This window comes from Uloborus diversus, chromosome 3 (genome assembly GCF_026930045.1).
Source record: "Uloborus diversus isolate 005 chromosome 3, Udiv.v.3.1, whole genome shotgun sequence".
NCBI lineage: Eukaryota > Metazoa > Arthropoda > Arachnida > Araneae > Uloboridae > Uloborus > Uloborus diversus.
In genome coordinates, this window is record NC_072733.1 from 69,009,732 (window position 1) to 69,036,522 (window position 26,791).

General features: G+C 34.3%; 1 protein-coding gene across 4 annotated transcripts in view; it reads right to left on the bottom strand.

Annotated features, from left to right (window-relative positions):
* LOC129219375 (inverted formin-2-like) overlaps positions 1–26,791 on the bottom strand; it is a 140,081-nt gene that overhangs the window by 40,215 nt on the left and 73,075 nt on the right. For all 4 annotated transcript variants that reach the window (XR_008580406.1, XR_008580405.1, XR_008580407.1 and 1 more), the window contains 4 exons: positions 20,786–20,945; positions 19,286–19,458; positions 11,582–11,661; positions 1,100–2,352 (listed from right to left, as the gene is read on the bottom strand). Coding sequence is in view for 1 of the 4 variants with exons in the window: in XM_054853749.1 (XP_054709724.1) it covers positions 1,100–2,352; positions 11,582–11,661; positions 19,286–19,458; positions 20,786–20,945 (1,666 nt within the window). In the remaining 3 variants the exon portion in view is untranslated. The remainder of the gene's footprint in view (positions 1–1,099; positions 2,353–11,581; positions 11,662–19,285; positions 19,459–20,785; positions 20,946–26,791) is intronic.

Here is a 26,791-nt window from a genome sequence, read left to right on the forward strand (position 1 = left end):
GATATCACCAAAGTTTCAAAGACTGATCTGAGGACTTTGTGACCGATAAAATTGTGTTAAAGTTAGTGATTTGCAATTTTTATGTGAACAGTTATCCAATTATTATAAGAATGGGTTTTTTGAAGGAACAAACAATTCAAATCAAGAAACATTTCCAACTTAAAACTGTTATAACATACAACTAAAGATGTAACAGCAGAATTTTCAGTTTTAAATTATGTTGTCATCATTTAGGAAGATAATTTGTTCGTTTTTGTGGTTAACTTTCATCAAGAAACAGGTTGCTGGTTTATGGTCACTGTAATGAAGCGAACGAAGAAAGTTGGAAATGGCCTTCAAAGCCTGATTCCATGATTTATGAAGTGAGAGTTTTCGTACTTCATAAATCGACCCCCCCCCCCCCCCAAAGAAAAGCAACATATTTTTTCTTCAAATGCTTAGTACTATAGATTTAAAAGGTTAGGTTAATCGTTAAGTAATTAAACTGCGATCACTGAAACTGTAAGTATTTTGTTATCGAAGCCTGGCATTTAAAATTTGATTTTACATTTTTTTAAACTCTAAATTAAATGTGAAGTTTAAAAGAGGTGGTACTTCACATATATATTTTTAACTTGTTCTTGATGTCAAAATGAAGTTTTGTGGTGTACGCGCCAAGTGTGTTCTTTTCCCATTAGTTGTAATAGACAATAACCAGTCACAAAGTCACCCCACCTTGCGGAAAGACTCAGTAACAACTACTATTACTTCTAACTGGATCGTAAATTCATATTTAATTTGTGTTTATACGTTATTACATACCAGAAGAATGTAGATACTCATAGTCGTAAACATATCTGAGATTGAATCGTTTTTATCTGGTTTAAAGGAAAAAAACTGAAAAATGTCGCAAAGTACTTGACCTTGTTCTTATTTAGTACCTGCTCACTGTACTTAATTAGTAAAACAATTTTAATTTCAAATATTACGGAAGAAAAACGTAATTCATCCCGTGTTTGTTTTGCAGGGTGGTTGAGTATACTGTTTGCTCTAAAGAATTATTTATTACTGTCATTACTAACATTTAGATTAACTAATTGAAAAGAAAAATCAAACTTACCACTTACGTGTCCACTGGGGATTTTCGCCCAATTGAACGTCTTCATTTTGGATTTTGGTCGGGGGAGAGTATTATACGTTGTTTTCTTATCAAGGTCTTCAAATTCTTTATCAAAGGAACCTCCAGACCACGATGCCCGATTCCCTCTGATTTGGGAACCAGAAGCATTTGGTGTTTTCTGACGGAATTGAAGATTTGCAAGCAGAGAAGACGGGGGAGGAGGCGGTGGTGGAGGAGGAGGTACTGTCTGAGTTAAATCTGATGTCGATTTTGACAGATGAATTTGAATTTTCGGTTCTTCACTGATTACTTCAGATGTAGAGACCGATCTCTGAGTTTGGCGTGATAATCGGTCTTTATCACAAGATATTTCATGGAACACTAATGAAGGACTGTTGGTCTCTGAAAGTGTAGCTTCAATTTTTTCACTGGAAGATATGGAGGAATTATCACTGTTATGAATTCTCTCTGTTGAGTTCTGTAATTGCTTACGAGATCGTTTTAGGTCAGTACTTGTCATGCCCTCTCTAGCAGAGGCAGGATTAAGATACTGTTTAAAATTTTTTCTTAAATCTGGAGAGGGTGGCTGCACTGTTACTTTAGGAGCAGGTTTCACTAATGAATATTTCCTAGAACGGTTAAAAAATGATAGAGATAAGGACTTTTTGGCTTTATTATTTTCCTCAACCACTTCACCATTTTCTTGAAGAGGACACTCTGAGTAAAAATGTTGCGAATTTTCTATGATATCGTTTGATGAAGAGATAGTTTGTTTATCAGCTGAGGAGGCATTATCATGGTTCTTCACCGAGTTTCTTGAAAATGAGTACGAAAATCTAAACGACCTGAAAAACCCATTCGACTTTGCTTGACCTTCATTTTCATCATTTTCCAATATTTCTTCTGGGTTTTCAGACATTTCTGGATGAACAGAGTCTTGTTTAGTTAAAGTGTTATTTGGAGATCGAGGGCCACTACTTGCGAAAGATTGTGTCCTCGAAACTGGCATTCCAGAATCCCTCGAGCAGAAAGATTTTAAACTGTCTGTATCTGTTTCATCACTTGTAAAGTTTTTAGGAACATTTGCAATTTTTTCCACCCGGAATAATTGAGACATCTGTATAACAGTCTGCGTAGCGCGAGTCCTTAAATTGCCACGCTGACATTCAGCAGTCATCCAACTACGGAGCACAGAATCAGCTCCATTAAGAGCTTGTTCTGTCATTTCTTCTAAGGTACTCCACACGTAATCCCTGCGTAATATAAAATTTAGTTTATCATTTCACTTTTCAAAATAACCAAGTTTTTGATTAAATAAGTTATAAAGAGAAAACATGCTGTAGGCGCAATCTATGTGGTCATAAAATTAATGTCAAACCTTTTATACTTTTTGTAAATGAATGATTTTGAAGTAATGAATTAAATGTATTCATAAGAGTTTTAACAAAATAGTATTCTTTGAATTGAGTCAGTGAGAAGCAAAGGGGTGTAAGTGTAATTTATAAAGTTTTGTGAAAAGTGCGTTTATAAAGTTCAGATTCTAGGTGGCTTTCATTGAATTTTTTTTCTAAATCATGCTGTATATCAACACCTACCAGGGTTACTAGTACCATCTCTTGCCCCAAAACAGAGGGGAGATTCTCGTACTACATACTTGCACTGGTTATCTCCATTTTTTAAATTTTGGCACTTACATCCTTTTGCTTCTCACTGCCTCAATAATAAATATGAATATGGGCTGGTATATCTTGTTTAGTATTTTATTGAGTTAAACGTACACATAGTTCTGTAACTTAGTTCAGAAATAAATTTTTGGATTCTAAATCATTACCGGCATTCACACGATATTTTCCAGGCACAAAATATTTAAAATTATTTATATGACTTACGAATTCTATAGTTACATTATCAGCACGTATTATCACAAAATTTGTAGATTATTGCAGACACGTCTTTCGGGGCTACAAGGAGCGAAGTGTGAGCTTTCGGATGAAAAGTTATCCGGAAAAAGCAACGGGGTGGATCAAAAGACAGTTTAAATAGTAAAAATTGGAGATTAACAAAACAAACAATACAAAATGATACCTTATGCCAAAATTTATTAAAAAATTCTATCAAGGAAAAATGCTAAAAATCTGTTAAACAATAAATATTGTCTTGCTTAATTTCTGTTTGTCATGGTGTATAAACGTTAGGAATAAAGTAAGTCCGTTTTACGAGAATTCTAACATTGAATTTAAGTTACTTTGAAAAACTAAAAATCGAAAGAAAATACTTCTTTTCGCTTTATGATTCCTTTTAGGGGAATGTGGAGCAAAGTGAAATGGTGAAATATTTACTCTGCTTTTAGTGCCACCTATCTGGTAATAGTTTTAACTATGTAGTAGCACATGCAGTCTATTCCAGTCAGTAAAAAATACAGCCGAAGCTTAAAGTATTTGATAATACAGGCAATTTTCAAAAACTGACACTCATATTGTAATATTTTGTTGTAAGTCAAAAACTATTTTTGTTATTATAAAATGATAAAGTTCCTGTTATTAACGTTTTAAATATTAATTGAGACCTTTTAATATTCGCCGCGGTATTTATATATTTAATATTAATCTTATTTGTGTTTCAAATATTTTATACAATTAGTTAAGTACATGCGGGGCAAAGTGGATGGGGGAAGTGAAATCAGTGGCGGATCCAGAGGCCTGTTTTTTTTTGGGGGGGGGGGGCCATTTTATCCATGGGCGATTGGTCCACAAAAAATTTGGGGGGGGGGGGAGGGTGTCAGAGAAGTCACGGGAGGGGGGATGTGGGCAGCATATATTTATTTATTTATTTATTATTTTATTTTAAATTTTATAAAATTGGGCTATGGTATTTTTGTTGTTGGTTAAATGATCGTCTCAAAAAAAAAAAAAAAAAAAAAAAAACCTAGGCACACGACCTGAAATCTCGAGACAAATATCAACAGTAGACTTCCTTCTTTCGATTCAAAGCTCCAATTTAATCTTCATCAAAAAACGTGACAAACATTTAAAGTACCCTTATTAAGTCAATTCTTCTTTCTTTAAACACGTGAATCGATCAGCACCAGCATTTTCCAGTCGATCTATAATTTTGAAGTTAGAAAAACGGAGGGGCAGTGCCCCTTTGTTTTTGAAAAGGAGGGGCAGTTGCCCCCACGAGCCGCCTATGATTCCATCCCATCCGTTCTCACATGCGCTCAAAAGTATCGGACGCACAAAAGCTATTTCATTGCGAAGATCATTCATGAGCTTTTAAATTGAGTCTTACAAATAAAGGAAATACATTCCCTTATATCGCCATTTTTTATATATTTTCTCTCATCCTATTATGGAATGAAAAAAAATACCATTCTAATGTAACGTGGGATTTTCAGAGATCGATATGACATGGATTTATGAGGCATTTCTATGAATCTCCTCGGTAATACATTTTTGAATAAAAATAATGTCTAATGATTGCAGAAAAAATGAAAACAAGCAACTACCAAAGTTCACTAATAGAATTTGTTTTATTCAATATTTATTCAGAAATTTTTATGTTTTAAAGATTGAAAAAAATATTTACTTTAATTTCAAATATCAAATTCTGCAAAGAGAGTTTTCTGTCGAAAAGGAAATATTTTGAAATTAATGAAAATTCAATTTATGACTGAATATAGAAAATAATTTAAATGTTAGAAAATGCAAATTTCTTAATCTATACAATATTAGTTGATTCTGAGATTTCACGTACTTATAAACACAGAATTGAAAAGTAAAAATAATACGTATATATTTCAAAAATTAAAACAGTTTTGAAAAAAAAATTAAAATAGTAATACAGCATTTAACTTCTATCATTTGAGCCTAGAATTTCGTTCAAAATATTTCAATTCATGATTTAAACAAAAATAAAAATAATGTTTGCTTTTGTTTACCTTTTATAACATACGAAATAGAAAGCTGAGAAAAGTTCGATTGCATAGCGCATTCGAAGATATTTCAGTTTTGAAAATAAAAACATCAAAATAAAAAACACAGTAAATGAATAAATAAAAAATTTACAATTAATATACAAAAGATACATACTTCATTTACACTTTAAAGCAGTAATGGATTTATTTTTTAAGGTAAAATCAAAACGCTCACAACTAATTTTTAGTTTTCTCTTAGTCTAATATTTCATTTACTTATTTATGCAGAAGTAAGATATTAGCTGGAAATGTTATGTATATAAACTACAAAATTTAAAACAATTGATACAAAAATAAAATTAAGTCAGCATTTCAGCATTTAATGATATTTGACACTCTCAAAAGGCACGCAGCTTCGTTTTAAAATGTTTAAATTAGTTTTAATAATCAAAAAAATATGTCTCTTTATAAAATGCAGTAAACAAAACAAAAAAATCCTATTCCCATATCGGATGCAAAGAAATTGCCTTTTTTCAGAATGAGAGGCATTAAATGTTTAAAAACGGCAAATAAAAGAAATTTTAAATACAATATCAGAATTACTTTTTAAAACTGGTTTGCAAAATAAATACCCTTAATAGCTAAAGACATAATTTCCAACAATTTGGAGAAATATGAAAATTGTGTGGAAGGCAGGGATTGGATGCTGCTCTTGAGATGGGAAAATAAACTGTGTCTCTATTCTCCTATTTGCAGTCTACGATTCTTCGTTCTCATAAATCTTTCCACGACATTTACAGCCTTCAGCTCAATGTCCTGGTGAACATGGAGAAGTGCCAAGCCCACTAATCTTTCTTGAGACATAGAATTTCTTAGCCAAGTCTTAAGGCGTTTCAGGGCCGAAAAACTACGCTCAGCACTTGCGACACTTATTGGTAGTGCCAACAGAAGTTGATACAGGAATTTAATCATCGGAAAAACACTGTTGTCGCACTCATCAAAAGCTTCAGCTACTGTTGGTATTCTGCTTTCATTTCTGGCCATCCTTCGCAACTTAGCTTGCCAGAGAGTGACTTCGGCAGCCAGAACTCTTCTCATCTCGTGCTCACTGCTGGCTTTAGCCAACTTCCAGTATCGACTACTCAGATTATTAATGGTACTTGATTTAACATCCTTCTTTATTAGGTGCTTTGGGAGAAGATATTTCAGCTCCAAGGCTTCCAAATTTGCGGCACTGAAGCGAGACTGTATGTCTTGACAAATACAGTCAAGTAAAGGCAGGAATACGTTTCGCCGATAATACATCTCTGCGTTCTCAGCCGGAACATTCCCTCGCTGCGTTTGCTTGACTGTAATGCGCGGTATTTTTACTTCTAGACCTATGGTCTCACAAATTTCTATTACCTTTTGAAAAATACTGCTAAACTCTTCATCAGCATTTTCCCGGAGCTTGGTCAACACCTCCATAACATCCTCCACGGCTCCAGTAGCAGTTGCTATGTCTAAATCTTCTTGTTAGAGGTACCGGCTTAGCGCAACCGTTACGCTTAATACTTTTGATAAGCTGAGCAAAGAAACAATGAATTCTGTATTGCACAGCAACAGGGTTAGCGTTTTCGCTTTTGTGGAAGTACTTAAGTCCTGCCAATTTGATATTTCTTCCAACGCATCTACAATTCCAGCAAAGTCCTCGCGAAACTTCATGACACTGTCGTGCCGCTCAGCCCATCTTGTTTCTACGAGTGACATAAGCTGGCTCCCTAATTTCCGCCGAATGACTTCGGTCCGCTTCGCTGAGCCGTTAAAAAATGACGCAACTTGTTTAATTACACCAATCGCATTCCTAATTGAAGCAACGGAACTTGATTTAGAAAGAGAAAGGTTTAGTTTGTGATTGTATCATGGGCTGTGAACAGCGGTTGATGCTGTCTTCTGAATTTGTTTTACTGCACCGCGTTGTTCGGATACCATAACGCTACAGGTGTCTGTTGATATACCAATGCAGTTTTCTAGTGGAAGGCCATTCATTCTCCTTCAGCAGCTTCACCACCTGCTTTCCCAATTCCTCTCCAGTCAGTCGAAGTTCGCTCTGTTCATCACTTTTTTCCATTGATTCATATTAATTCACAAAGGAAAAAAAGTCCTCCCGCACCTCCACGTTGTCAATTTCTTTGAATGTGTACCGGAGCACAAGGGACAACTGGGATGAACGACTAACATCCGTTGTTTCGTCAAAAATGATACTGTAGTATATTGATTTCTTCACTCGTTCAAGAAATTGTCCTCTGAATTTCTTTGCCACAACATTCGATCAGTTCATTTTGGGTAGTTTTACTGATGTAGGAATTGTGGGAAGAAGATGTGCGCAAGTGTCGCTCCAAATTTTCATCGCCTGTCGAAACTCGGAACCGGAGTAACGCCCTAAAATATCCTTCATTTTCTATCACAGGCTCTTGCACTAGCACCCCGTCGTCACGATGACCACGAAAAGCGATATTCTGGCGGCCGCACAAAAGAACTCTTTCCGCTATTAATACCAAAGCTTTCTTGTTCTGGTCCATTTGCTCCTGTCTGTGCGTCAGCAGTTGATTCACTATCTCAGATGCAGGGTTCTCATACGTCTGTAAAAAATTAGCAGCGACCTCCAACGCTTCCTTATGGTAGATATTGCAGGCATGGACTGTGAGGTCTCCATCCTTTCCTGTCAATTTTGCGAAACTCTTCAGAGGTTTCTTCACGAGTTTAGATAAGGGAACAGTTTTCATAAATCCTCCACAAACAGCAAAGAGGGCACAGGCCTTACAAAAATAGCCCTTTTGTGAAGGAGAAAATACCAGCCAGTCGTATTGTTCGAGATACTTTGCACTTGCATACCTGTTCTCTACCCGACCATTCTTTTTGTGCTCTGAATATGGAAACTGAAATTTGATAGGAGGTTTCCAATGGTTAGTCAACAGTTCATGTTTTTGAAAATCGTTGAGTATACTTTCGTTGATTAAGCCAATATCTGTACAGTTACCGTCAATACCAGCATTGTTACATAAAGATGTAGTTGCTTGTACCCCAGTTCCAGTAGTTGACAAAAAACTGCAACCATCAGCTGTTGCCTGTTGCCGGCTGGTAGCAACATTTGATGTCGTAGCATCTGAGCATGTAACAGATTCCTTTTCCTTAGCATTGTTTCGTGGCTTTTTTGCAAAGTACGAAATCAGAGTTCCTCTACGTCATTTCTGAGCACCAGCACGGTCACCGCCATCGCAGCCATCATCTCCAGAATCCATATTTAATAATAACAAAAGCGCTAAAGTTGAAAATATCCTCGAATCTAAGCCAGGAAAACTGGAGAGTTCGAATGACAACTCTTTACTAGCAAACGTTTCAATAAAGTACTACGTGTAGGATATGTGTTAGTGTTCCTCCCGCAAAAAATGATAGTTAGTCCAAACCACTGATAAGAACAAGACGACAATTGACACGAAAACCGGTAAAGAGCTCCTTTCCTCGAAATTGTCTTTGTCTTGATTTTTGGGGGAAAAGCGGCTTTCGAAACGGTATAAAGCGGTACCCGCGTTGTTCCCTTGGAGTAAACACATGGGTCGAAAAAAACATATGGTTCCGATTACTTAAAGGTATTGAGTAGGAAGGATTCTTCTCGGACGATTGCCGTGCTTTCTCAGACTCCGGTGTAATTCTTTTTTTCGAAGAAAAAAGAATGAAAATGAAGTAGGAGAAAATAGGAAATTAAAAAAAAAAAAAAAAAAAAAACTAATAATAAGGAAAAAATAATAGCAATAGAAATAAGTCAAACATAAGGTGAATTTATTACCACTTGGGTAAAAATACATATTATTACACAATATTCTTGAAGGTTGAGAAAAAAAAAAGATATTCGATTAAGAAAAAGCACAGTTTATTTATTCATCTCTATTCAAAGGAAAATCATGTTTACTCTCTATCTTATAAAAGCATTGAATAAAATAGAAAAAAATCACAAAAGCAAACGATTAAAAACTGCTGAGTTGGACTTATTTACTATTTACATAAAGTTATCTGAAATATAAAACATCTATGACGCGGAGATGACTGAAAGTTCTGACTATTGTTTATTGAAAACTAACGTTTATTGTATTGTAAAAGTTTGTATTGTAAAGTATTGACTGAAGTTTCACAAATAAGTCAAAATAATAACAGTAATAACAACGATAATAATTTTATTATATTAGCAATAGTAACAATAATTTGTAAAGCGAAGAAATTAAAACTGATAGCGAGATATATAAAAACAATTAAACAAGATTAAGTTTAAAGAAGAAGAAAAAACTACAAATAGCGGCAGTAAAAAACGCGAAACAAAAGTTTAAATAAAGATATATCGAAATAAATCTTGTAACAAAAATTGCTTTTATGATAGAACCAGAAGCAAATAAAGCGGTTAATTTTCGTTATACAAAACATAATTTTCCACTATTTAACCAGTATTAAAATAAATTTAGGATCAAAATAAAACGTTTTAAGTGTAGTTTACTCTTGTTTGAATAAGATTTTACTAGGAAATGCGAAATACAAGAGACAGAAAAGATCTTTTAACAATTATAAAAAAAAATTGATCTGTTAAAAGACCATATTCTGTTACAGCATTGTTAAATTACACTTAATCAGTGGCGTAGCAAACTTGGATGTCAACGGGGTGGTAATCTGGGCTATCACCCCTCACCCCTCCCCATCAACCGAAGGGGGAAAAAAACCTTATTCAATGTTCGATGAAAGAAACGAAGTTCATACAATATTCATAAACAAAACGAAATTGTGTCCCCCCCCCCCCGAGAGGGATATCATCCGAAATAAACGTTTTCCTCGTATTGATACCAATGCATTTGAGAGATTATAAAACATATGCGAATTTCTGTTGGTATTTACATTTTTCAGGAACTCTTACATGCGTTTTGGGTGTCTCCGCCCCCCCCCCGCCCCACTCCATATGAGTATCAGCCGCCTCAAATGCCCTTCTAGTGCGACCAATATGTTTGATAGAAAAAAAATATTTTTTTTTTTCATGTTGGAAATAAAATTCAGAATTGAAACATCGAAATTTCTCATATTCATTTTAGTGTCACACTCTAGGGGGTGTCATCCGGCTTAGCCCCGCCCTGCAAAATAATTTTTAATATAAATTGAAATGTTGGGGAATTTTTTTTAGAATTGAAGCATTTAAATTTTTCAAAAAAAGTTGAAGATCAATTTCGGGTGCCACCTGGGGCAAACCCATCCGCGCCACCGTAGCAATGCTACTGACTTCATCAACTCACATTTATATATAAAATAATTAAATTTATCAAATAGCTAAAGGAGAAAAAAAAACCCGTATTTTCATATCAATCAACTAAAAAACCGCAAATTAAGGGAATATGTAATACCCCCCCCTGGAGCAAAAATAAAACGTATGTATGGCACCAGTTATAAATATGCAGGAATGATTACACCTTCGAAAGATATAAAACAAACGCTGAGAAGGAAATACGCTTTCAATTTTTAACATTTATCATTTAAATTTTGAGCATAAATGAAAAAAATTTAATGTATAAATTTTGAATTTGAAAAAAAATTAGATTATTCTTCAGAAAGTGTTCAAACAAACAAACAAAAACGATTTATTTTGGTATGCAACCTAATAGTAAAAAAAAAAAACGAAGTCTGTTGGGGGGGGGGGGGGCGATCGCCCCAATCGCCCCCCCCCCGTGGATCCGCCACTGAGTGAAATATCTCATTTCACGTATTCACTCAATCATTTACTAAATCACTTACATATTCATTTATTGATTAATTCATTTATATTCCTTCATTTAGTAATTAACCTATTTATTCATTCATTCACTTATTTTCTTATTCATTCACACCTTTACTCACTCATTAATTTTTCTGCATATATTAATATTTTATTTAATTATTCATTTATTGTTACATTATTTTTGATTCATTTACTCAACATTTTATTTACTGATTCATTTGATCAAAACTATTGTTTACAATCAAATCGAAATTATTTCACTAGAAAAATGTTTTATTTTTCATTTTGCCCCATGAAAAAAAAAAAAAGAAAATTTTCCACTTTTTTTTTTTTTTTTTTTTGAAGGCGCAAATTTACAGCCAAAAATAAAAAATAATGTTTCAATGCAGGTTTTATTGTAAAATACAATGGTCTTTTTTATGCACTGCAATTTTCAAAACAAATTTCCCATTTGTTCATTTTGAAAAAGCTTAGCGATCTAAGGTCACTTTGTCCCACGTTTCTCTAGATATAGTAAAGAAATCGAATTTCGTTTCTTTGCTAATTTGCAATATCCGCAAAATGTTACCATTTATTTTAATACTAAGGAAAACTAAACAGTGCCAGAACGAAAAGTTAACTGTTTGTAAGAACGCAGTTGTTGAAGAACTAAAGGATTGTTTTTCTGCAGTGTGTCAGGACTAAATAAGTGCAAAGAAAAGTGCTGGTTCACCAAGATCCTGGATGGAAACTTTAAAGAATACTGTAAACATTTAAATAAATAATAAACGAAATAGTTTCTTACGTTTTTGAATCACTGGGATCAAGCTGGTTTAGATTCTGTAGTAAAACTAGAAAGGAAGCTGAAAGTGGTGTATCTTCAACCTTGAATAAAAAATTATAAAGTAAATACCTAACTTCTTCATTCATATATTTACTGAAATTTCATGTATTTAAAGTATCAAAATTAATGAATACTCACTTACTTTCTTCGATTTTTAAAGCAAAATATTGATGAGGCAATTGGGAACAATAGATACAATATTTGCTTAACAGACTTATGAGATTAGTGGCCTTATGATAATGAAACGATAACTTGCAGATCGCAAACTCTCGAAACGAAGAAAATGACAATGACACCAATTTCACGTTTTGGAAATGCATAATTATTAGATATCAAACATTAAAAAACGTATTTTGTTCTAAAACTTTTAGATTGATGAATTTAGCTGCGATCAATAGAATTTGTACTAGTCTTGTGTTGAAATTGAAGTCTTTCAAAATTTGTTTACATATTTAAATATTTCATTAGTTATTTGAATAATTTCCATTGAATATGTTTCATAGCTTTGCAAGTAGTATCCCGATTATTATTATTATATTTATATAACATTGTTTTTGTAAGTTGTAACGTGCAGACTATCAGACATTGATTTCTCAGACACCTTTTATTGTACCATGGCATCAACTGGACACTTTTAGACCTTGATAACTATCGGATAACAACTTCTGGTACTCTTTCATTTCGCTGGCGCAGGCAAGGAGTAACCAAAAAAGAATACAACCGATCCCCGGGGTAACCTTTTACGTTGAAATCTTAGAACCAATGCTTATTGACATTTTACTCTGTATATTTTGTGCTGTAGCGAATAATGTCTGCTTAGCGAAATTTTCGCCGGCGAAACGAAAAAGCACCAAATTGGCATTTTGGCTCAAATCATTGCAATCAAGAACCAATATTCTGTTCTGTTCTAGTTTACAACACCATATCAACCAAATGGTAGCAACAGAAAATTGTATCAGGGGTGAATTGATGCCTGAACGCACTGAAACGGCCATCCGATACAGCTTTTCTGGGAAAATAATTTTTCCTTTCGCATAAAATTGGTCACTAGTCAGGATTTGATTATTTCTCACTGACATTTCGTACTAGTAATTTAAATTTACCTCTAATCTAAAACTTATACTATTAAAAAGCATCAATGCATCTATCTATTTATGTCACCCTAACTTCTTCCGAACGCCAGAGAATTGACGATTGAACCAGGTATCGATAGATTCGTAATTTTTTGGACATCATGTTCAGGCAGTTTTCGTTTTTCGACGACTCTAATTTGCGGAGATATTCAATAAAACGAAAATTCCTAAGGACGTTTCTACAGCCAGAAGCAAAATACGCAGGAACGTGACCAAATCCTATCCTTGGAACTTCTTTTTTCAAGATTACGTTTTTGTCACCTCTGCAAAAGTAGAGCTTCTTTTTTTTGGGGGAGGGATGGGGGGGGCTTATATTTTTTCTTTTTCTGTTTAAAGCGAAAGTGATTGAATGATTCGAGTTAATGTAAAGTGGAGGCGCCATGCAGATTGCGAATGAAATGGTTGTATAGGTGCACCGTGCCAGAAATTAATGTATGGCTCACTATTTCATGTACTGCCGTATTTCGCAAGAAAGGGTGACGCCCAATGAAGTATACCGCCGGACGCGGTGCGCACCAGTCCGCAGCAGGCGGGTTGGTCGAGCAGGCGGATGACGCCCAATGAAGTATACCGCCGGACGCGGTGCGCACCAATCCGCTGCAGACGGGTTGGTCGAGCCGTCGTAGGCGGTGAGGTTGAAGCGCTAGAAGAGCACAATCTGCCGCAAGGCGAGGATATATATATATATATATATATATATATATATATATATATATACATATATATATATATATATATATATATATATATATACCGGGGCGTGCACAGGAGGGAGAAGAGACATCTGTTGGCCCGGCCCGAGCCTGAAGGGGGCCCGAGATTTTTAAAATGAGGGGTAAAAAATATGTTGGGACGTAGGGGCAAATAATGTGGGGGATGGGGGGGGGGGCAAAATTTCTGTGCACGCCCCTGTATATATACAGGGTGTTCCGTTTCAACCTGCAAGACCTCGATTTTCGCTACCGTTAGTCCCAGATGCATACTTCCAAGTGCAAAAATGTTCAAACGCAGATACGGAGTTAAGATATTGAAAGTTTGAAGCAAAAATAAAAATGAGTCAAAAATCACAAAATTTAACTTTTTATTCGAGCCCTAGGTCCCCTGGCTTATATTTATAGAAATAATCTCCATTGAACATTATTACTGAGTCAGTAATGATTTCCACTTCGGAAAAATTGAAAAAATGAATTTTTTCAACTTTTCAGGAAGTTTTAGTTGAAATTTTCAGCAAAAAGTGATTAGAAATTTGTCATACTTAAATTCTAATGCAATTTCGTCCCTCACCCCCTCCTTGTATGTTAAAATACTGTCTAACTTTGATAATGCAAGTTGTTGTATGATAATATAATTTGCTTATAGATCAAAAAACATTCAATACTTTTAGCAAAAAAATTTAACCAATATCATGAAGAATTTATTTTCCTTCTTCATAAAACAAACAAGCATAACTTTAATCGCAGAACTATGTTTCTGCTGACTGTGTGAACCAAATGTACAGGGTGTGGCAAAAAAAAAAAAAAAAAAAAAAACCCGGGCAAGCAATTTTCCATGTAACTTTATTAAAAATAAATTAACAAAACACAAAAAAAAAAATTAAAATAATAATAATATGAGAAGATCTTTTAGCAATCAATAAATTAATTGGTTTCAAACTGACCGCCTTTTGAAGTAATACAGAGGTGCTGAAATTTTCATTCAAAGGCCCCACAAGTCCTTTAATCAATCTTATTCCCTATAAAGCAATTGGTTTAGACGCAGCGGTAGGCAACCCGTCGATCTCGAGCCCATTTTGAGTCGATTGTGGCAATATTTTGAGTCCTGATTTTTGTCTGAGTAGAATTATTAAACATTAATTTCTGAAACCAAGTTCGGCTTAGCGACTAATTCAAGAGTTATTTGAAAATTTCTAAACTTTTTCTAGTTACTGGAACTTTTATAGTCGCTATTTTGTCAATTTTTAAAGGAAATATTATACTTGTGTCTGAAAATATTATTTTATTGGTTATCAAAACATTATTTTTGCAATTTAAAACAACTATTTAATAAGTATTTAAGTATGTTTTGTAAGAGTTGACCTATCATTTGAAGTCAGCGTTTGCATAGTCTCCACCCTGTATGCAAAAAATTCCGTTTTAGTCTATAGTGTATGTATCATGCCCCCCCCCTCTCCCTCCCACAAGTCGATCTTGTGTTCACATTAAACTTGGGAAGTAGATCTTCAGTTTAGAGAGTTCAAGATTAGTTAGTTAGTGTCTAGTTTAGGATAGACCTTTGACTCTAAAACAGGCCATACAGTGTAATAAGTAGGATTGAGGTCTAGCGAGTAGAGAGTCAACTCTAAAGATGATAACTTGTCAAAAACAATGCGCCTTGCACCTCTTTTGTCAATTTAGCCGTATGAACTGGTGTGGAGTCAAATTGAAATGTCCAGTCTACATTGCTGTGCTGAAAAGCTCTTATGTCCACAGATGTACAACAGCTCCTAAAATGTCCTTCTGGTGCACTTTTTGATTCATTTTATGGCCCTCATCCACAAAAAAAACAGAGATTTTTTTTGTCGCTTGTGCTGATTCCATCATAGACAGTGCCTGACTTCAGATTTCGGAACTCGTAGAACTTCTATTTGAGCTGTTTATGCCCTTAGTCGCACTTATCGGTCACAAATTCCCATCTTACGAACGACTTCTTTCGTGGAAACTAGGGATGCACCGATAAACAAATAGACCGATTAACGATTAATCGGCTGTTGATAATCAGCTCTGGCCGATTAATGATCATAATGATTATTTTTAATGCTACCAATTCCTCCATCACTTTTTTTCTTTTTCTTTTGACTTGAGAAATAGTTAACTGTTTATTTCTGAGAGACGATTTTTCTCCCCTTTCCTAATTTTCCAAAAATAATTTCAAAACTTTCATACAATTTCTTTCAACCAATTTTCATATTAATGTTAAAACAATCACATAATTTTAACTAGACATGAAAATTAAAAAATATTAGGGGCAGCCTGCGGTCAGCAGGCAAATTTAGCAGCATTTTTTAATTTAAATTTATTTTTAAATTATTAGTAGCCATTTAATCCAAGTTATTACTATTTATTATAAAAAAAAATATAAGGTTATCTAAAGCATTATTCTAAAGGGGAAAAGTATCGGCTCATGAAACATGATGCAACATTGTATGTGCATTTGTTCAAAATAAAATTTAAAAAAAAATGTACTACTTCAAACATCAGTTTGTAAAAAAATAATAATAGCAACGAATGCACATATTTCTTTTCCTCAAATAGCTGAAAAAATAATCAAGTTGTTTCACCAAAAGCTGAATCGATTCTTTCAGAAAAAGCTTAAGTTCAATGGATTCCCGTAGGACTTACGCCCTTTCTGAAATAACCGATTCAGTTGGGGTTTATGATATCCTCGTAAACTTTAGGAAATTATCCTGATTTTCTTTAAAAAATAAAACAAAAGCATTTGGGGCTTTTTTCTTTCTCGTTGGAGAGAGTTAAGGGGAGGTTCCAGTGGGATCATAAACTCATTTATGTATTTCTGTAACATTTCTGTCCTTTAAAAGGTAAATAGAAATAACATTAATAACAGAAAAAATGCAGATGCAAGGCAAGCAATATGAAAAGAGTGGGTGAAGGAGGGAGGGGGGATTAATATATTTCGCTTTCCAATTTAAAAGTCTAGTAATTTAATTAGTTTTTGTAGTGTGAATTTCATGTGAATTTCAAATGTGAAAATTATTCCTTAATATTTCATTCAGTTTTACGCACTTTCTAAACTATTTGTTTTTAGTCTGTACACTTTCATACTGCAGTTCTAAAATGTTTTCAGCAAATTACGTTTATTTACTGTTCATAAATGTATTCATAGTTTTTTGTAGAAGGTATGCTTAAAAAATATTATTTTGAAAAATATTTTTTCCGGCAATTAATCGGCAAAATTTGACCGATTATAAATAATCGGCAAAATTTTCCCGATGATAAGTAATCGGCAAAGCAGCCAATTATGGCCGATGCAGTGCATTCCTAGCGGAAACTCAAGGATTTCATTTAACTCACTTTGAATGATCTGACGATTAACTGGAATGTACACTGTTCGTTTTCGTACACTTTCCGGACAACGACAATCATTTCCAAGCCACATGAAGCGGCATACCACATCAAATATTGAGGCCGAGGCACAACAAGCAAACGAACTGTCGTTCTACTTAGATAATAACTATAAAGTAGCAGGTATTTTGCTTAAAATTGTAAGAAAACCGAAAAACAATGCATAAACTAGGAGATATATTGTAAATTATTTGCTAATAAAGTGAGAAACAAAAATAAATAAGAAACTCATTAAAATAAAATTACTTTACTTCCATGCATGATGCAATATTTGTCCGATGTTTTTTTTTTTTTTTTTTTTGCAGCAACCTGTATACTGCTGTGCTAAGCACAAAAGTCGAACCTACAGTTGAGCTCAAGCTAAAATATTGTGTTTCAAAGTTTGGGTCTTCCATAATTTGATTAAGATGGCAATTTTTTTTTTTCAGAATTACAAAAAAAAATAGCTCCTGAATATAACTAAAATATTTTATTTATTAAGTAAAATACGAAACAGAGAACAACTTGGTTATAATAACTCAGTTTTGCTCAAAAGTGTAGGTATGACTACTTTTACTAGTGCTTAGGGCCGCCGTATGAATAAACCGAAAAACCAGTTTAAGTTTTGGTTCAGCTTTAGAAACTATTACGCAGTTTTGGTTTGAGGTTTCTGTTGGAAAGAAAAAGGAAAACCAATTTAGTCTTGATTTGAACTAAGATTGGATTGGAAAAAATCAAAACTCAATTGCTTCATTTTCAGACAGTAAAGTTACATTGAAAGGAAGGGAAATCATACTTATTTTTCTTTAAAACAATATCAATCATGTTTGAAAGTCAAAAATTGCAGTTATTATTTCAAGCTTCAAAGGCAATCTAAAATAGAAAATGTAATTGTTATGATCGGACACACCTTACTCAATACTATTGGCTGAGCGACAACTTACCTTATTTCTGGTGTTTGACCAAGAAAGCTCTCAGTTATAAAACAGAAAGGTTTTTTTTTTTCTTCCAATTAAACTTATCATTACGTGTATTTCTGTCAAGCAGAGAAAGAACATGCGTGGATTGCATGTATATGTTTTAATGCTTAACTCTTTATATGTTCCAAGAAACACAGAGCTACTAAAAAACCCTATTTTTATTCAATTTTTCCATTTTTTTTCAATTTTTCCGGAAAAAACCAGTAAAAAAACGGTTTTTCAAAATTTCCGGAAATTTTACATCTCTATCACTGACCCAAAAAACTTGACATTTGTGCGACCAAAACTCAAGGAGATATTTCAGTTCAAAGTTTTAAGGGACATACGGAAAATGAGATTGGATCTTATCGCCCTTTCAGAAGAATGGTAGAAAAAAAAAAAAAAAAGGTATTTATATTTTTCATTGCTATTCAAAAATAAATGCAAATGTTATGCCGTAATGCGCAAAACACTCTAAAACCTCGAACAATTTGAAAAATCGAAATCTATGCACACATATAATTTTAAATCTGCTATATCCCCCCCCCCTCCCACCCGAAAGGTGTCATTGAAGGCGAGTGCAAAGTGGTGTAAGTCACAAAAACGCTGCTTTTCATATCTCGGTGAATATTGGTCGTACTATCGTTTGAATTATTTTTCCATGGAGATTATTTCCCAAAATATAAGTTAGGGGATCTGGGGCTCGCATAAAAAGTTAAATTTTGTATTGTTTGACTCATTTTTATTTTTACTTCAAACTTTCAATATCTTAACTCTGCATCAGATTTTCATCATTTTTGCAATTGGAAGTATGCCTCTAGGACTAACGGCTGCGAAAATAAAGGTCTTGGAGGTAAAAACGGAACACCCTGTGTATAGCTAGAGGATATTAAAAGCTTTAAGCGAAAATCAAATGTAGTGATGAAAGATGCAAAATTAAGCTTTTTATATGTTACCTATGTTCTCGCATTCATACTCAGGGAAATCACACGCAGTAAGAAACAGTTAGAGCACCAAAAGTTCGAAGCATTTACGACCAAAATTCAAGGAGATATTCAAGTTCAAAGTTGTAAGGGACCATACTGAAAACGAGGTAAGATTTTATCGCGCTACCAGAAAGAAGAACACCAGTTATGGTAATTACTGAAGAAAAAAAACTGCATACATTTATCTTCTTCATTACTGTTAAAAAATAAAAGAAAATGTTGCACTATGGTACGTAAAACTACACTACAAAAGCTGTAATAGGTTGAGAAAAAAAAATCAGGTTTAATAAGCCGCTACGTAGTACCCGAAAACCAATAGCGTAGTGATGTAAGTCCCAAAACACTGCGTTGCATATCTCAGTCAGTGAGTGTTGGTCGTATTAATGTTATATTTTTTGTGCTGTGCGTGTGTGTGGTACTGTACGGGGGGGAGGAGATTCTTTATTTTCTAACAGTAGTTATCATCCCGAATTGTTAGAAATTTACTTACCTTGTCTAATAGAGCTTGAAAAAGAGCAAAATGTGAAAATGATGATCGAATTCCTAAGCTTTGGGCGTGCTCTTCATCTGCCATTTGTGATTTTCCAAAGACCGAACATTGCATTTGAACATCTTCATCAGGGAGTTGCTTTAAAGATTCTAATAGATCCAGCAAACCTAATGCTACACAATTAAACAAAAAAATAGTTAATTTTTACTTTTTTTCACATCAAGTTAGCATCTTTACCAGATATACTGGCCTAAGTGCTGCCAAAAGGAAGAAAAAAAAAGGTTTTTGACGAAATAAATAAAATAGATATATCAAGATGAAATGTATATATACTAGGAAAAAAAAAAAAAAGATTGATCTCGCATTTTACTTTGAATGCGTAGTTCATTATTTTCCTGAGTGAATTGTGTAATTCTACATTTGGTCAATACTTTGAGCGTTTAATTTGATCTTTTTCATGACGTTAATGAATCTGTATATGCAAGTCATGATTTAAAAAAAGTTGCAGACTTCTAAATATTATTCAGAAGTTCAGAAATTCTAACTTTCAGGAATAAATATGTACTGTTGAATACCAGAATACCACTGTAGTATGAGATTTCATTATATTATTTGAAGGACCATTAGGACCAAACATTAGTCAAAAATGAAATAAAAAATGTAAGTAATATTAAAATACTTAAGAGTGGTCCAATATTCTCCTAGGTCTAACAAGTCCCAACCCTCCTAGATCATACTACCCTTAGTTATAAACAGGTTCGGATCTATAAATTTGGACTCCCATTCAAAAAATCAGCAGGGCCTCTAACCGTCAGTTGGATTGCCCCCCCCCCCCCATAACAATGAGTTTTTAAAACAGCGATTGTTGTTTTACCTGCTTTAATTTTTCTACCTATATTTTAAAATCACTTTAAAAAATTTTTTTTATTCATTTATTATTATTATTATTATTATTGTAGGGTTTTTAACCAGCCTGTTTAAGCACTTCTAGGTAGTTTGGTGGGTTTCTAAATCCTGATTTTTGAAATCTTGTTTTTTTCATACGTTATGTGAGCAAGGAAATAAGTCTCTCATAGCATTACATTGTTCCCTTCCTCCGAGATTCAACCAATCTTGTAATTTCAATGCAAGTTTTAAAAAAAAGACCATTTTTCGCGGCTCCTAGTAAGTTATTACTATTAGTTTATATTCGCTGTTGTTGTTACATAATATGTGTTGAGTTTCTATTTTTCCTCACATTTTTACTGAAACATTTACGAAAATATTTTCAACTTTTAAAATTTGAGTTTATGTTACTTTTATTTATTATTATTTTTTATTTTGGTTTCTTGGGCCGTGTGCACCCGCACTGTGGGGCCTGCGGTTACGTAGATCGATATCTGATTTTACAATTCAGTGGCTTCCTTGAAAAACAGCTTTTCGAAACCAAGTTCACTACAAGAATCAAATTCAGTGTTCTTTCCTTAAAAAAAAAAAAAAGTTAAAATAAAATGTAAATACCAATGAATTCATTCCTTATGCGGGTCCTGAAACGAAATCCGCATACTCCAAGAATAACACAGTTGATTACTCCAAGAACAGCGGCTACATATGGCAAAACCTCTGCCTGCTTTATTTCGGCCATCAAGACTGCAAACCTATAGCGCAACTTTTGTGTCACCTGTAATAATAAAATTAATCAAAACTCCGACAAAACAAAGTTCTTCCAACTTTGAGGTTTTTAAAAAATGACCTAATTTTAAGAAAAGCAAATTTTGCGGAGTCAGTAGGGGAATGCAGAGTAACGACGCTCAGCGGGGTAATCCTCCGCTCACCCAATTATCTGTAAATACAATAGAATTAAAAACTGGTAAATAATACCGCTACATTGTTTACACCGTTATACGTTCATAGTAAAGATGTAGTCATTGTCGGAAGGAAGGTGTTTTCGCGACCTCACGTAATTAGTTCGCAGTTGTTTCATTATAACATTCCACATCTAACTAGCAGATAAGTAAACATTCTTATTTTCAAATGCTAATTATTTCATTTCGGTTTTTAAACAAAAACGTTTAGCTAGACGCTCATGTTTTTATTTATTTTTGTAGTGATTTTTTATGCCAATTATAGAGCATTAAATTCCAATATAACGATGAGCGGTATTGGCGCTTGCACTTGTACATAATCTGCTGAGTACAGTAAACTCCCGATTACTCGCGTAACTGGGTGGCACGAGTGCCGCGGATAATAAAAATCCCGAATAAACCGCACAAAAACTAAAGGGAGGGACAAATAAAGTTAAAATTGTCCTTCCTCGAAAACTTAGCTGTATTGATGCATAATACTGGGTGTTTCAAAATGAATAGCGGGGTTTTAACATGTCATAATATTTATTACACCAAACTTACAGCCACAAGTGATATATCAAATGAAATAAAAACTCAAACAGTTTTACATAATAGCCTACAAGTGTTCAATGTGAGCACCATTCGTTACTCGGCACACGTCAAGACGATATGCGAGTTCTTCCCAAACTTTGATGAGTGTCTCATTAGTAATTGCTGCAACAGCTGTTTCAATCCCGTTCTTTAATTCGGGAAGGTCGGCTGGCTGTGGAGGCACATACACACGGTCCTTAATAAACCCCCAAAGATAGAAATCACACGGCGTTAGGTCGGGTGACCGTGGAGGCCATAGGAAACAAGCCCTGTCATTAGGCCCCTTACGGCCAATCCAGCGGTCGGGTACAGTTAGGTTAAGCCAATCGCGTACCTCATTATGCCAGTGAGGTGGCGCACCATCTTGCTGAAAGATGAAGTTTTCTGTAAAACACAAAACGCTTTCTGTTCTTTAGTCGCCATCTTTGCTACAAGCGCTTTCTAGCGGATTGCAGCAGAAACATTCCACGCGCATGCGCACTGATGCCAACAAACAAAACTGTTTGAGTTTTTCTTTCATTTGATACATCACTTGTGGCTCTAAGTTTGGTGTAATAAATATTATAACATGTTAAAACCCCGCTATTCATTTTGAAACACCCTGTACATTATTCAAACAGTTAAAATATACACAGTACAGTGAAAATATTTTGTATTTTTGCACACCATTACTTAACATCAATATAGAACAAGTTTATGTACGATGAAGAAAGCACAAAAAATTAATAAATAAATAAAACAAAAACAACCGAGTTTAAATTTGCAATTTTTCGACAAAAAAAGCCATCGGTATTTGCTTTTTGCTTCGAAAATACATGGTCCTGATTGTGGATTGACTCGCGGATAGTCAGGAGTTTACTATATATCACACCAGCTTTTCAGTGACTGAAACCAGCTCCCATTGATAAGTCTCAGCTGTCTGATGATAATGATGACAATCCAGATGATTTGCTTCCAATAGAATAGGATGTGAATGTGTAGACAGAAAATTGTTGCTTTTGCGGATAATCCGGGGACAACGAAACGTGATTTTGTTGCATTCAATATGTGGTTGCAATGTGTGGAAACTGGTCGCATGAAATCTCATGTACTAGTCTAACACACGTATAGGGACGTAAACATCCCATACGACTACTATTATGTAACTCTTGTCGTCCAAACTTTGAGCGCAATTACCCTACCATGTCGGGCATTACCATTCATTCAATGATGTAGTCAGGGGAGGGAACAGAAATTTTGGGGCTCGTAGCAAAAGGCTTTTACGGGTTCCCTCCATGTTGTTTACTCTTACGTCTCTACATGTATTCACATAAATATCTTGTGTTTGTGTGTGTGTATGTGATTATTATCATTATATTCTAAATTTGAAACTATAGGTTTATGGTTACTAAAATAGGAAACAAACAATTTTGATTCGAATTTATTTGAATACCTTATAAAGACTGCATCAATTGTAGTTTCATTTAATATGTTGTTTGAGAAGGTAAAAGAGGAATGAACGAATATTTGAACCTGAGGCTCGAACTCGCAATCTCTATGTCCGCAGTCCAGTCAGGGACCGATTTACACACTTGGGTGCCCCGGGGCACTGACAAATATGGTGCCCCCCCCAAAAAAAAAAAAATTATGAAGGTAATTTTTGGATATTATTTTGACAGAAAGAAAACTCTAAAATAAATTCGTGATTTTTATGTAGGAGAATTTTTTACAGTCGCTGAGTGAAAAACTATGATGGTTAAGGTAAATCATAATGTGCTTTCTGCGTTCCTTTGTTTTCTCTTTTGTTTTCTTGTAGTAAATTCTTCTATAATGTCCTTAGAACCAAGTTTTGCGGTCAAACTTCTTTCTATTGATAATAGAGCTAATGAAGATAATTTATTATCAGAAATGAGAGTACGCAAAGGACACTTAGTTCTCTTCAATAGCGAAAATGATCGTTCTCCACTACACAATTGGAGATTGGCAAAGTCAAAAACAATTTCCGGCCTGTATCTACATTTGCAAAAGTATCCATTTACCAAGTTTATGGATTTTTTTTAACTTTTCGGTCATTAAACTTTCTTTTCCGATGATTGAACTAATATGAATGAATTCATCAAGCAAAGATTCCTCCAAATTACAGGAGTCAGATTTTTAAAGATCTTTTGAACTTTCTCGAATATTTTGCTTGAGGCATTCAAAAAAGCATGAAAATTTCTTTAATATGCCATCATAGGCTGACATTCTGAATTTAAGTTTTGCAATCAAATTATAAGAGATCACATAAAAACAGGAAACCTTGAAACTGTGCTTAGAGTCTAATATGACTTCTTCACATTGTCCATCATAAAGCTGTTTTGGAGTTTTTTTTTTTTTTTCTGTTTTTATGCACTTTGTCTTTTTGCTCAAGAAAAAAAAAAAAAAAAAAAAAAGGTGACTGAATCTCAAAAAATGGCCAATGCGTCTAAAGAAGTTTTCGCTTCAAAAATTCATGACATATATCAGGGCATGACCACCGTTTTTTGGGCAGTTCAACATTTTTCACATTTTCTGACTAAGAATTTCTTCATTTTCTAAAACTAATCATTTTCACACAAAAATTTTTTTAATGGGTATTTCATACTCATAAATGAAGAGAACCGTGTTCTTTTCAGGGCTATGGAGTCAGAGTCATACTGATTTTTAGGTAGAGGAGTCGGAGTTAATGGAAAACATGCCGACTCCGACTCGGGGATTTTTTTTCCCCTTTAATCTTCACTGACTCTCCTAAAATTAAAAAAAAAAAAACTACGAATTTGTTAGATTATGTATGAAGATCTATCAATAAGAAAACAGCAATATCAATATAAGCAACTAGCTGGCTTCTTTATTTTTCAAACTTTTACTTTCTGTAATGGCTACCTCCGCCAACCAGCTAGTTTGCTTGTTTCTATAAATTTCTTTAACTAATAGCAAATGTCATGCGAACTTTTGTTCCCTAATATTTTGCAAGTAGAAGCAATTTTTGAATCGGAAGTAATCACTTTCAAATACTATTTTTTTTACCTTGATTTCAGTTATAAATTTGATTTTCGAATTGAATTTCCAACGTTGTATGCATTTTGCATAAAACACGAAGCGAAATTTTTATAAAAACTAATTAATATTTCAATCACTGATTAGGGTTTTTCCCCCTTCCCAATAGGGGGGGGGGGAGAAGTCAGAGTCGGAAGTTTCAAAATCCAAGAGTCTGAATCGACCATTTTCCCTCCGACTCCGCAGCCCTGGTTCTTTTACTTAACTCCAGAAGATTTTCGTCAAAGAAAATCCTCACGGTCTAAATCCGGACATCTCATTCACGTGCATTTCAAACGCATGAATACAATGTTGGAAAAAGTCCAAGCATTGCGAACATTCTGTGCATTCTATTCTCACAATAAAGGCATTAACGCTTTGTTCAAATCAGCTGTGACACATTGTGTATAATACCATATGAAAACGTGACAATACATATGGAAAATAATATTTGATTGAGAGAAAACTCAGCTATTGTAATGCTTCATTAATATTAACCTGCAGTTTATGATTACAAAATGTCTGCGCATTTATGATAGATTTGAATTGACATGTCATTCCAAATTCATTCTAAAATTTATTACAACTGCATATATTGCCAATGCCAGTATGAACAAACACAAGCGGTTGATTAAAATTGCATTGCGCGTGTTTCAGATGTACAAGGAAGAAGGAACCCCACTGTAAAATGAAACCATACTTGTAAAAAAAAAAAAAGAAAGAAAGAAAGAAAAGAAAAGAAGAACGACTTCTTTTCTTCTGGGCTATGAAAATACAAATAAATCCTAAGAGAAAAAAATGTTTATTAATGGTGGAATTATGCGATAGGAATGGTGTTCATAGATGAGAATATATATGCAAGAAGCGCAGTTTTTGAGCTGCGGGAATAAGCCCGGGAATTTTGGGAATTTAACTCGGAACTTTGGGGAACATTGAGAATTTTGGGGGTAAAGAAACTAGGTTTTTCTATGTTGATTCTAGGCTTAAAACACGATTATAAGATTTTTCAGACTTTTAGTCCCCCTTATAGTCCAGATCTATCCCCATATGATCCCACATTTTTGGGGAACTTAAATATGGCACTTGCACTTCGAGGACAGCGTTTTCATTCGGACGATGAAGTAAACGAGCGCGTGCGTAATTGGTTCCTGCAGCAGACAAACCACTTTTATCAGGACGGAATTAAACGACTAATTTCCCAGAAGAATAAGTGTTTAAACAATTTCGATCAGTGTTTTGAAGAATGTCGAATAAAATTTAATTTATAGCCTCCGTCTCGTTATTCATTGACTGACCCTAATATAAATACATTGATTTTTCAAGGCCGGTGGGGAGGAGGCAAATGCCCCTCCTGACTCCGCAAAATGTCGGTCCGGGCTAGTATGATTATGTAAAAATCCCAAAGAACATTTTCATTGAGATGAAATTGAAAAAAAAAAAAAGTAATTTCGGAATTGGAAGAAATTTCGAAACAAATTCGAAATGAAATAGGGGATATAATTCATCCGATTGCCTTGAACTGTTAAACAGCATCAAGTATATGTTGTCACTTACTCCTTTAAATAGGGGCGTCCACGAGGGAGTCCATGACGCAGACTACACCGTGGAAATTTTTCGGGAGATATCTTTAGGGGTCTTATGATCTTATTCTCCTTTTCTGGAGCTCTCATTGTGGGAGGGATATGTTATATTTTCATCACATAGCCTTCGGTGCTACATTTTTTTTTTTTTTTAAACATAGGAAGACTTTCAACTTTTTTTTAAATTTTATGCAAAGAAGCTTTCCTTATTTTCAAACCAGCTGAGTTTTATATTTAAGATTGCAGATGTGTTGACTTGCTAAACAGGTGTGATGCAAAGTCCCATGATTCAGACATGCGCTCTACGTGTATACTAAATCAAGAGACAGATGGCGTGTTTCAAGGGCAACATCCAACAAAACTGCAGTTGATTAGAAAAGAGAATATAAGCTACCTGATGCGGGTTGAATAGAAACTGAAACATTTATCAAGGTTTCCCGATCAAAATCGGTAGCTGAACTTGAATAAGGTTATTT